Genomic DNA, 13236 nt, shown 5'->3' with positions numbered 1-13236 from the left:
TCACGTCCTGGACTCGGCGCGGGAAAGCGGGGATCGAGCGGGGAGGACGCCGCAGAAGGACGCCGAACCCGACGAAGAGGACACCCGAAGCCGCAGACGGACGCCGGACCCGACAAAGCCGCCGATGGATGCCGCGCAAGACACCAAAACTGTAAGTACTAAAAAAATTTTTTACAGGAATGTCGGGTCCACTTTAGGGGTGCGCGCTATACGCCGGAGCGCGCAATACCCCGATAAATACGGTATATATTTTTTATTCTCTGCTATAAAAAAATAAATAAAAAAATAAATAAAATCAATCAAATTTCTTTGTCAGTTTAGGCCAATATGTATTTTGCTACATATTTTTGGTAAAAAAAAAATCCCAATAAGTGTATATTGATTGGTTTGCACAAAGGTTATACCGTCCATTTTTGTTTTTTTACTAGTAATGGTGGTGATCTGCGATTTTTAGCAGGACTGCAACATTGTGGCAGACAAATTGGACACTTATGCCGGGTACAGACGAGAGGATTGATCCGCGGATACGGTCCGCCGGACCGTATCCGCGGATAAATCCTCTCGAGGATTTCTGCGGATTTGGATCCGATGGAGTGTACTCACCATCGGATCGAAATCCGCGGCGAAATCCCATCGCGATGACGTGTCGCCGCTGTCGTATAAGGATACCCACGCATGCGTCGAATCATTACGACGCATGCGAGGGAGGGAATCGAACGGATCGATCCGGCGAGTCTGTACAGACCACCGGATCGATCCGCTGAACCCGATTCCAGCGGATAGATTTCTTAGCATGCTAAGAAATTTTTATCTGCTGGAAATCGGTCGGCCCGAAAAAAAATCAGCGGAAAAAGATCCGCTGGGATGTAGCGGATCCAGCGGATAGATCCTCTCGTTTGTACGGGGCCTAAGCGCTGGATCAAACTGGTGCGATTTGACAAGTCAAATTGGCGGCAATTGCGTCGTCCTAATCATTGCGACGCCGCACCTGCGGCGCTGCACCGATTTAAAAAAGTCGTTTCTGTACTACTTTTTGCGATTTCAGCCTGCGATTTACATTGACACCTGTCAACAGAGACCGATGCTAGGGTTTCATAGTTGTCCCTGTAAAGCAGCAGGGCATGATCTTGGCAAAGTCGTTGGCAAAGTCATTGGCATGCCTGAAAGGTGTGATCCCTTCAGTTAATTTTCCAAACAGGCAGCAGCAAATCTAAAACCATAGAGGGAACACTGTGACTGAACCAATGGCCAGCTGGTGCAAAGAGGAAGAATATTTCAGTGTATTCCTGGACAGTAGGAAAAACAAACTAAACTGAGAGACAAGGGGATTGGAAGGAGTTTTTAATTGGTTGACTTGTATTTCATGCGAAACAAATCTTCTCTTGAGTGGCAGACGCAAGACGATTGTGGAAATTTCCACTGCAAACATAAATAAGTAAACACAATGTTTGACTTACAAAGTCATCCCCGGAGTCGGCTCCTGCAGATGTGATAGACTCCTTACTGACAGAACGAGGGATACGGGCAGCACCCCCAGGCCGTGGAGTGATTGCCGCCTCCTCTGCAATCTTTTTTTTGAGCTTGGTGAACATTGCCCCTCCTTTCTAGCTGGTTCCTGGAAGCCTGCTACAAATTCGGCAAGGTGTGCATCACAATTTTCCGCAGGGCTTCAGACCAAAGCATACAGGCGCTGCTCCATTCTGCACCTGCAAAGAAAAGTAACATGTATTAAAAAGGAATAAAACAAAAATTAGCGCTGCAACCGACTGATAAAAAAAAAAAAAAAAAAAGCTCCAACTACTAATGAGAAACACAAAAAAAAAAAAACTTTTCCCAACGCCAAACCATGGCAGCATACCTTTATAGCTTTGCCATGTTTTTCTCTGTAATCCGGCATGGACTCATTCCCATTACATTACCCTGCCCAGTGGGGACTCTGTTCCTTGCTCCCTGATGTGCTTTGGTATTCCTTTAGGGTCAGTGCGGCCGCCCAGCTCTGTTTTTCTAGGCCTGGGGCATACTCGTAATGTCATCTGAGTGTGCCAACTCATACGTGCCCACTAGCCAGCTGGGCACCAACTAGGATGAGGGCAAATTATGCTCATTTGCCATTAGCACAGGAAAGTGTCCTGAAAGAGACTCTCTCCTGGGACACTTTAATGGCTTTAGGAGGAATTGGTGGGTAGGTTATGGTAGAACAATGGAACATGCTTCCAGCCTGTTTCTCTTTTCTGGTCCCTGCACAGCAGACACCCTTCCTATGACGCAGGTATGGCATACATTAAAAAAAAAAAAAAAAAAAATATATATATATATATATATATATTATATATACTCGAGTATAAGCCGACCCAAATATAAGCCGAGGCACCTAATTTTACCACAAAAAAACGTATTGACTCGAGTATAAGCCTAGGGTGTCCCATCTGCATGCCTCACTGTGCCTCACCGTGCCCATGCCACACCGTGCCCATGTGCATGCCTCACTGTGCCCATGACTACAGGGAGTGCAGAATTATTAGGCAAATGAGTATTTTGACCACATCATCCTCTTTATGTATGTTGTCTTACTCCAAGCTGTATAGGCTCGAAAGCCTACTACCAATTAAGCATATTAGGTGATGTGCATCTCTGTAATGAGAAGGTGTGTGGTCTAATGACATCAACACCCTATATCAGGTGTGCATAATTATTAGTCAACTTCCTTTCCTTTGGCAAAATGGGTCAAAAGAAGGACTTGACAGGCTCAGAAAAGTAAAAAATAGTGAGATATCTTGCAGAGGGATGCAGCACTCTTAAAATTGCAAAGCTTCTGAAGCGTGATCATCGAACAATCAAGCGTTTCATTCAAAATAGTCAACAGGGTCGCAAGAAGCGTGTGGAAAAACCAAGGCGCAAAATAACTGCCCATGAACTGAGAAAAGTCAAGCGTGCAGCTGCCAAGATGCCACTTGCCACCAGTTTGGCCAGATTTCAGAGCTGCAACATCACTGGAGTGCCCAAAAGCACAAGGTGTGCAATACTCAGAGACATGGCCAAGGTAAGAAAGGCTGAAAGACGACCACCACTGAACAAGACACACAAGCTGAAACGTCAAGACTGGGCCAAGAAATATCTCAAGACTGATTTTTCTAAGGTTTTATGGACTGATGAAATGAGAGTGAATCTTGATGGGCCAGATGGATGGGCCCGTGGCTGGATTGGTAAAGGGCAGAGAGCTCCAGTCCGACTCAGACGCCAGCAAGGTGGATGTGGAGTACTGGTTTGGGCTGGTATCATCAAAGATGAGCTTGTGGGGCCTTTTCGGGTTGAGGATGGAGTCAAGCTCAACTCCCAGTCCTACTACCAGTTTCTGGAAGACACCTTCTTCAAGCAGTGGTACAGGAAGAAGTCTGCATCCTTCAAGAAAAACATGATTTTCATGCAGGACAATGCTCCATCACACGCGTCCAAGTACTCCACAGCGTGGCTGGCAAGAAAGGGTATAAAAGAAGAAAAACTAATGACATGGCCTCCTTGTTCACCTGATCTGAACCCCATTGAGAACCTGTGGTCCATCATCAAATGTGAGATTTACAAGGAGGGAAAACAGTACACCTCTCTGAACAGTGTCTGGGAGGCTGTGGTTGCTGCTGCACGCAATGTTGATGGTGAACAGATCAAAACACTGACACAATCCATGGATGGCAGGCTTGTGAGTGTCCTTGCAAAGAAAGGTGGCTATATTGGTCACTGATTTGTTTTTGTTTTGTTTTTGAATGTCAGAAATGTATATTTGTGAATGTTGAGATGGTATATTGGTTTCACTGGTAAAAATAAATAATTGAAATGGGTATATATTTTTTTTTTGTTAAGTTGCCTAATAATTCTGCACAGTAATAGTCACCTGCACACACAGATATCCCCCTAAAATAGCTAAAACTAAAAACAAACTAAAAACTACTTCCAAAAATATTCAGCTTTGATATTAATTAGTTTTTTGGGTTCATTGAGAACATGGTTGTTGTTCAATAATAAAATGAATCCTCAAAAATACAACTTGCCTAATAATTCTGCACTTCCTGTAGACTGACGTTTAACATGGGAGTCTATGGAAGGGGTGCCCGGCTTTGAAAAATCTGTGCACACTTGTAGAGGAGAAACGGGGCTATGTGTGCGCCAAGTTGCGGGTCCAGGGGACTACGACTGGCTGGTACCGGGTCCCCAAAATCACGGGAGAAATTACCGTTTAACATAGGAGTCTATGGAAAGGGAGCCCAGCTTTGAAAAAAACGGCCATAGGTCCCCCGGACAACAAACCTTGTACACTTGTATTGGAAGTTTGGGGTCCAGGGGGACCTATGGCCGGCCAGTACCGGGTTCCCAAAATGCGGAAGATCAGGCGCAAAAAGGTGACTCGAGTATAAGCCAAGGGGGGCATTTTCAGCACACAAAAAAAATGTGCTGAAAAACTTGGCTTATACTCGAGTATATACGAGATAGATAGAGATATATATATAAAAAAAAAAACATATATATTTATATAAAACCACTCCTCCTACTTCTGTTGCTTTTCAGCTATCCTCAACTTAGCTGACCATTCCATTTCTCCATGGATCATGAGTCAGTCACCGCTCATACAAAGTCCCTCATCACCTAGGGTGGGGACCACCAAAGCGGTAAGTTTTCAGGAAAAGAGTGCCCTCATGCGGATTGCTTTGATTTGCTTCAGCCCCGCATGCCCACACTCTGAGATCAGAGCCTGGTGCCAGGGAAAAGTGGAGCCGCACAGATGCTGCTCCCACTCAGGAGAAGAGTTCCAAGGAAAACATCTTAGCTAGCAACTCTTCCCCAGGGCCAGCACCCCAGCACGAGTCCTGCAGGACCTGTGGCGCGGTGCCTATGCCCAAGAGGCGAGGGAGTAAAGACTGCATGGAGGAGTTTGCAGCTAACAGGCAATGCCAAATGGCTTTATTATTTATAAGAGTGGCACAAGATTCTGTTTTGAACTCACTTTAATTGCCCTGGCCAGGCAGCCCCCTTCTGGTTGCTAGTCTAGCCACTAGAAGAGCAACCTGGCACCTTGGCACTGGTTGGCTCTGGCAGGTTTCACACTGAGCCGATAGTGTAACTGTGTGTGAAACTGGCATGCAACAGAGGAGAAAGAGGAGCTGTCAAAATTAAACTTGATGTTGGGGGTGGGCGGGGGGCAGGACCCAGCTGCTATCAAACACCAGCCAATGATTGGGCTGCTTATGAAAGGGGCGGGCCACATACACAGAGTGGCCCGCCCAGATCCCATCCCATTGGCTGGTGTTTGATAGCTGCTGGGTCCCGCCCGCCCCCGACATCAACCTCTAGTTGAGCCCCATTCTTTTTGCCCCTCAACTGCTTCCCCCATTGTTATAAAGGCAGTGGCCAGGCATGGACACATTTCCGCAGCTGCTAAGCTTTGCATTGCAGCTACAGCAGGAATTATACCCCTGTTGCGCTTAGCAAGTGGTACTGCCCACCAATCCATCCAAATGAATAGGCCCGCGCTGCAAGCTGCCCGCAACTACGCATAATGTTTGCAGTTATCCAGTATTTAGGGGTTTAAAACCGGCAGTAAAGAAGCAATACGATGACTATTCACCCCTGTCTATAAACGTGTGAGTGCCGTCAGGTGTTCTGTGCCTCCTTATGCAGGCAGTCCCATTCATTTTTATACAGACACAGCCGCTGCGTCTCATATGACATCCATGTGGGAGTGTGTCCCCGAACACACACGCTGAGTCTGAGGACACGCACTCACACCCACATGGATGTCATATGACACACTACCGCTGTGTCTATATAGATATGAAATGTACTGCCTGCATGTGAATGCACAGACCACCCGATGGCCCTCACATGGGTGTACTGTACTGTATGCCCGGTGTGAAGGAGAACCAATTTTCCTACATAAGGGCAATGACCTTTGACACATGAACAACTGTGTCCAATAGGATGCGACTTGTAATATGATTTGACCTGCCAGATCGCACGTCAAGCCGCTTCAATGTGAACAAGGGTTTAGTGCTCAGGATTGAGACAAGTACACACTACAGAGGGATGTGCTTTGTTCATATGTCATGTATGAGGTTTACAACCACTTGCTGATTATATATATATATATATATATATATATATATATATATATATATATATATATATATATATATATATATATATATATATATATATATATATATATATATATATATATATATATATATATATATATATATATATATATATATATATATATATATATATATATATATATTACACACACACACACACACACACACACACACAACTGTGGTTTGCAAATGCTTTACTGGGGTCATGCATGTTATCCGGATGCCATTTTTTTTCCCTTTCTGCAGGCGGCCAGCTTTCTCATGAAACCAATCTGAACAGCTCACCAGCGTTTCTCAGGCTGTTTCCACCTGTGTGCCCGAGAAAGGTTCTGACGGTGCAGCATAACGCTCCCATAGGCAAACACTATGTTCCCATAGTTAAAGCGGATGTGCCACTAAAAAAACAAATATTAAAAGCCAACAGCTACAAATACTGCAGCTGCTGACTTTTAATATTAGGACACTTACCTGTCCTGGAGTCCAGCGCCGCCTGCAGCAGAGGACGAGCAATCGCTCATCACTCTGCTGCTCCCCCCGCCATCCTCAGTGAGGGAACCAGGAAGTGAAGCGCTGCGGCTTCACTACCCGGTTCCCTACGGCGCATGCGCGAGTTGTGCTGCGCCTGCTGATTGGCTCCCGCTGTGCTCTGGGAGCCGAGTGTTCCCAGAGCACAACGGGGGGAGGACGGGATGTGACGTTCTGCCCGCAGTAAACTCGAAACTGTGTGGCCGGAAGTGGGTGCAAATACCTGTCTTTAGACAGGTATCTGAACCCCCCCTCCCCCCTGAAAGGTGTCAAATGTGACACCGGAGGGGGGGAGGGTTCCGATCAGCGTGAGTTCCACTTTAAGGTGGAGCTCCGCTTTAACATGCTTTGATTGACTCTATGGCCTTGGAGGACTGGAGCGACATCATGACGTCACTTCCTGTCCAGGCTGGAAGAAAACATTTATAGATTTTAAAGCGGAAAATCTTTTGCTTTTAAAGATGAAAGAAGAAATTTGGGGTCTTTTTGATCCCAGATTTCTCCATAAAGAGGACCTGTCATCCTTATTTTTTATACAAGGGATATTTACATTCTGTGTAATGGGAATAAAAGCGATAAAAAAAATCAAGAGACAGTGTAAGAATAAAAATACCACATATGTATTTGAGCCACACAAGTGAAGTATCGCCGTGAACGTTAGAGGGAGAGCAATAATTCTAGCGCTAGACCTCCTCTGTAACTCTAAACAGGTAACCTGTAAAGGCATTTAAAGTGTCGCCTATGGTGATTTTTAAGTGTCACCATTCCATGAGCATGCGCAATTTTAAAGCGGTTCCCCCCCCCCCCCTCCAAAAATTAAAAGTTAGCAGCTACACATAGGGGGTTATTTACGAAAGGAAAATCCACTTCGCACTTGAAATTGCACTGAAAGTGCACTTGGAAGTGCAGTCGCTGTAGATCTGAAATGAGTGGAAGATCTGCTGATTTTATCATCCAATCATGTGCAAGCTAAAATGCTGTTTTTTATTTTCCTTGCATGTCCCCCTCAGATCTACAGCGACTGCACTTCCAAGTGCACTTTCAGTGCAATTTCAAGTGCACTTTGCACTTGTAGTGCAAAGTGGATTTGCCTTTAGCAAATAACCCCCATACTGTAGCCGCTGACTTTTAATATTAAGACACTTACTAGGGATGCACCAATATATCGGTGGCCGATACATATCGGCCTGAAAACAGCTGTTTTTGGGACATGCCGAAACAGCTTACAAACTGCCGATAATACTAGTGGTGCAGAGAGGTAATGAAACACATACTGAATTGTGTCTGACAGGACTTACGTTTTCCGGGGGGAGTGGCTGTAGCATGATGGAGTACGATACAGCCGTAGTCGATGCACCCCCACAGGAATCCGTTAGAGATACACGCAAAACCTATGAGAATCCCCGCTGAACCCCCGCTGACATTACAGCCGACATATCGGCTGATACCACAGCCGCTGATGCCGCCGCCGCCGCTGCCGCAGCCGTTAAGCAGCCCATACAGTGGAGTTGTAACCACCGCCAGCTATATCGCCGCCATACCACCGGCAATACCGCACGCCTCCGCAACTGTCACTGCAAATATCATCGCTGATATAGCAAGCCGCAGACGAGGCCGATACCAGTACATGCATACCCCACCCGCTATATGACAGGTAGACAGGACTTGAGGTGTAGCGAGAGAAGACAGAGCGGCATTTTGATTTGTGAGACATTGCCTGAAGTATCAGCAGTGGCACAGGTGATTTCTCCGCTTAAGAGCGTGCTACAGCCGGGATCGGGTAATCAATGTGATCGGGCAATTGGGGGCACAGGGAGGCGGCAATTGGGGGCACAGTGAGGCGGCAGTTGGAGGGCACAGTGAGGTGGCAATTGGAGGGCACAGTGAGGTGGCAATTGGGGGCACAGTGAGTGTATGTTTTAACATACAATTATAAAAAAAGAAAAGTCATTATCGGTTTCGGTTTCGGCCTGACATTTCGTTTCTGAAATTTCCATTTCGGTGCACCTAAGGGTGCATTCACACCACGATTTTGTCATCCGTTTTTTACTCACGATTTTAGCTTTAAAATCGTACAAATCTGTATGGCAAAACGGATCCATTCACTGCCATTCATTAATTTAGGTCCCCAAGTGCATCCGATTTGATCCGCATACGATTTAATACGATTTAAAATCGTATCAAAAAACGTGTCTGCCCACGATTTTTGGTCCTGATTTGAAATCGTATTACAATCGTGTCCGTTTTTTTTTTATATTGTGGTCAATGTAAATCGTACTAAATCGGATGACTGCGATAAATGTACCCGATTTTTTATTACTAGGGTTGAGGGAACCCGAACGGAGGTCCCCGCAAATTCAATAACCAGACCCTTTAGGTCTGGTATGGATATTCAGGGGAACCCCGCCGTCAATTTAAAACAAAAATGACGTGCGGTTCCCCCTAAATATCCATAACCAGACCCATTATCCGAGCACGTTGACCTGGCCGGCCGCAGAAAAGAGGGGGGACAGAGTGCGGCCCCCCCTCTCCTGAACCGCACCAGGCCACATGCCCTCAACATGGGGAGGATGTCCCCATGTTGATGGGGACAAGGGTCTCATCCCCACAACCCTTGCCCGGTGGTTGTGGGGGTATGCGGGCGGGAGGTTTATCAGAATCTGGAAGACCCCTTTAACAAAGGGGACCCCCAGATCCTGACCCCCCCCTGTGTGAAATGGTAATGGGGTACACTGTACCTCTACCATTTCACGAAGTAAAAAGTATTGTAAAAAAACACACTGACACAAAAGAATAAAGTCCTTTATTAAAAAAAAAAAAAAAAAAACTCCAGCGCTGAAAAATCCACTCGTTCCCGGCTTCCAGCGTTGTCCTGATCCTGCGACGGGTGCGGGTGATCTCCCGCGATGAGAAGATCCAGCGTCGGGTGATCTCCGCTCCGGCGATGTGAAGATCCATCCATCCGGCGCAGCAGCATCCCGGACCTCCTCTCACCGCTGGGCACAGCCCAGCGAATGAGCGGCTGAAGCGGTGACATTTCTTATATAGAGGAGGCAGAGCCACCCGTCACGTGACCCTGCCCCCTCTGACGTACCTCTGCTACGTCACTGGGGAAGACCATGAAGAGGAAAGACCTTTCCTCTTCTTGTGCCCAGCGGTGAGAGGAGGTCCGGGATGCTGCTGCGCCGGATGGATGGATCTTCACATCGCCGGAGCGGAGATCACCCGACGCTGGATCTTCTCATCGCGGGAGATCACCCGCACCCGTCGCAGGATCAGGACAACGCTGGAAGCCGGGAACGAGTGGATTTTTCAGCGCTGGAGTTTTTTTTTTTTTAATAAAGGACTTTATTCTTTTGTGTCAGTGTGTTTTTTTACAATACTTTTTACTTCCTTCGTGAAATGGTAGAGGTACAGTGTACCCCATTACCATTTCACACAGGGGGGGGGGGTCAGGATCTGGGGGTCCCCTTTGTTAAAGGGGTCTTCCAGATTCTGATAAACCTCCCGCCCGCATACCCCCACAACCACCGGGCAAGGGTTGTGGGGATGAGACCCTTGTCCATCAACATGGGGACATCCTCCCCATGTTGAGGGCATGTGGCCTGGTGCGGTTCAGGAGAGAGGGGGGGCCGCACTCTGTCCCCCCCTCTTTTCTGCGGCCGGCCAGGTCAACGTGCTCGGATAATGGGTCTGGTTATGGATATTTAGGGGGAACCGCACGTCATTTTTGTTTTAAATTGCCGGCGGGGTTCCCCTGAATATCCATAACTTCAAAAATCTTCTTTTTCCCAGACATTATTTAAAATCAGGATCCGATTTTTTAGTGAAAATTTTGACATACGATTACATATGATTTTGTCACATACGATTCCATCCGATTTAACGGTCCGTTTATCGGATGGTAAAATCGTGGTGTGAACCTAGCCTTACACTTACCTTTCCTGGAATCCAGCGATGTCAGCACCTAAGCTGCTTTTGCCATCGGGTGCTGCCTCCACCATTGCCAGTAAGAGAACCCGGCAGTGAAGCCTTACGGCTTCACAGCCGGGTCCCTACTGCGCCTGCACAAAGCGTGCTGCGCTCTCTTACTGGCCTAGCAGCAGGGGAAGGAGAAGGGAGCTGAAATTTTTGACGTACCTCGTCCGGAGGAAGTGTGGACAGGGTGCCTATTTGGTACCCGCCCCCAAAATGTGCCAAATTTTCACTTCTGGGCGGAACTCCACTTTAAAGCATGACATGTAAGGCATCTGTTTACTTGGTGTAGCATCATCTTTTACATTATAACAAAAAATTGGGGAAACTATTGCATTTTTTTTTTTTTTTTAATTCATTAACCACTTGCTTACTGGGCATTTAAACCCCCCTCCTGCGTTGTCACTGCGTTGTCACTCTTTGACTGACAATTCATACAACACTGTACGCAGATGACATTTTTTTCCCCACAAATAGAGCTTTCTTTTGGTGGTATTTGATCACCTCTGCGGATTTTATTTTTTGTAAAAAAAAAAAAAAAAAGAAAAAAAGAGAGTAAAAAAAAAAAAAAAAAAAAAAAAAAAAATACAAAACCATTGTTGTTATAAAATTTTGCATACGGGTCATTTTTCTCCTTTATTGATGTACGCTGATGAGGCTGCACTGATGGGCACCGATAAGGCGGCACTGAGAGGTGCCACTGATGGGTATTGATAGGTGGCAGTGGTGGGCACTTAGAATTGGCACTAATAGGTGCCAATTCTAAGTGCCCACCACTGCCACCTATCAATACCCATCAGTGGCACCTATTAGTGCCAATTCTAAGTGCCCACCACTGCCACCTATCAATAATTTGCACAATTTGGCACTGACTGGCACTACTGGTGGGCACTGATAGGTGGCAACAATGGGCACTGATCAGCACTGGTAGGTGAGACTGATAGGTAGCAACTGCTAGGTGGCACTGATGAGGCACTGACTGGCACCACTGGTGGGCACTGATAGGTGGCACTTTATTTTACTGGTGGTCAATGACAGGGGGGCACTGATGAGGCGGGATGTGCCTCTTCCTCTTCGGGACCGATGTCCTTGCACAAGAGCAAGCGATTGGCTTTTTTTTCTTCTGACGCTATCAGCGCGAGGAGAAATAAAAAAAAAGGGATTACCAAGCTTTGTTTACAACACGTGATCAGCTGTCATTGGCTGACAGCTGATCACGTGGTAAGACTAAGCGCTGATACCCCAGTGCGAAACGCGTCAGCTATCCACCCCACTGTCTGCTGTGACTTGTAGTGCTGTTTCCATTTTTTACAATTAAAAGCAACTTTTTAAGAATTTCGTGGAAGTGCGGCTGTCCAGTCTTTTCTCCGGTCTTCGCTTTGTACATTGCCAGCGCCCACGCTTCTGAGAGGACGCCGATTGCTGATTGCACTCACCTAGAGCGCCAGTTCCCCTTTCTCTATATGATCACGTGGTACGGGGCCGGGATCAGCCCTTTGCTCGGATCTGTGACTCGATGATGACAGCGCGGGGCGCGCGCAAAAGGGGAGGCCGTCGATAGACATCCTCCCCTTTGCGCGCGCCCCGCGCTGTCATCATTGGGGTCCATGCCGTAGCCATCATTTGGATATAGCGCGGACGCGAAGTGGTTTAAAGTGTATTCCTCCCCCCAAAAAAACAATGTGCAAATACCGTGCGACATAAAACATTGTAACGGTCGCCATTTTATTCCATAGGGTCTCTGCGAAAAATAATACGTTAGAATTTTTGGGGTCTATAAGTAATTTTCTAGCAAAAACAAACGTGCCAGAAAAAGACTGGTCTTCAAGTGGTATAATACCCTGACAGTGGTCCTAACCCCGCCGCCCCCCCCCAACCAGCGCTGACATCCAAACCTGAACAAAAGTTCTCCTTTAGTTATACTTGACGTTAATTGGCCTTTTCTCTTCTCCCCAATCATTACAATGAAGCTGGGGTAAAAGAAAACAAGAGCGACTGAATGGACTTGAAGTTCCAACACAGCAGCTGCACAATACATTCTGACAAACAGGACTGTCCGACCACCAGGGCTGGAGGTGGAACCAGAACCAGAACCAGAGCAGACCGACCGCACAGCCTGACACACACACACACAGTGTTACCAGGGAAGCCCACCTGTAATTCGGCTCTGCGCTCTCCAATCTCCGGTATAACCTCCCTCTTTCTCTCTCCAGCTGTACAGAGGAGGTACCTAGTGACGTCACCACAGCGCCTGTGTCAGGTGAAGCTCCTATCCCGTTGGCTGACTGAAAGAGAGGCGGAGAGGTCACTGGAGAGACGTAGAAAGAGCGCGTCAATGGCTGCAGAATCTGACAGAATGAGTCATTGACGCATGCGCGAGTTTAGCAGTACTTCTGGAGTGTGCTGACGGGGTTTCGTCAGATTAGGCGACGCATCAGGACGCGTCACGGAAGTGACGTTTTCTCGCCGCCATCTTGCTACACCCCGCATTCGTCCACAGTAAGGCTACAGTGTTCCGTCAGATTAGGCGACCCGTCAGAATTGGTAACGAAAGTGACGTTCCGTCGCCGCCATCTTCCTACACCCCGTACTC

The 13236-nt window shown here is 47.0% G+C and overlaps 1 protein-coding gene across 2 annotated transcripts in view; it reads right to left on the bottom strand.

The window, feature by feature from the left end:
• GOLGA1 (golgin A1) overlaps positions 1 to 12986 on the bottom strand; it is a 109916-nt gene extending 96930 nt beyond the window's left edge. For both annotated transcript variants that reach the window (XM_040323026.1, XM_040323027.1), the window contains exons 1-2: positions 12798 to 12986; positions 1458 to 1706 (exon numbers count right to left, since the gene is read on the bottom strand). In XM_040323026.1, the coding sequence (XP_040178960.1) occupies positions 1458 to 1592 (135 nt within the window). In that variant the 5' untranslated portion in view covers positions 1593 to 1706; positions 12798 to 12986. The remainder of the gene's footprint in view (positions 1 to 1457; positions 1707 to 12797) is intronic.
• Between the last annotated feature and the right edge of the window lie 250 nt (positions 12987 to 13236).

Source organism: Rana temporaria, chromosome 9 (genome assembly GCF_905171775.1).
Source record: "Rana temporaria chromosome 9, aRanTem1.1, whole genome shotgun sequence".
NCBI classification, from domain to species: Eukaryota; Metazoa; Chordata; class Amphibia; order Anura; family Ranidae; genus Rana; species Rana temporaria.
The sequence above is the reverse complement of the archived record's forward strand: the minus strand, read 5'-3'. Positions and strand labels throughout refer to the sequence as shown.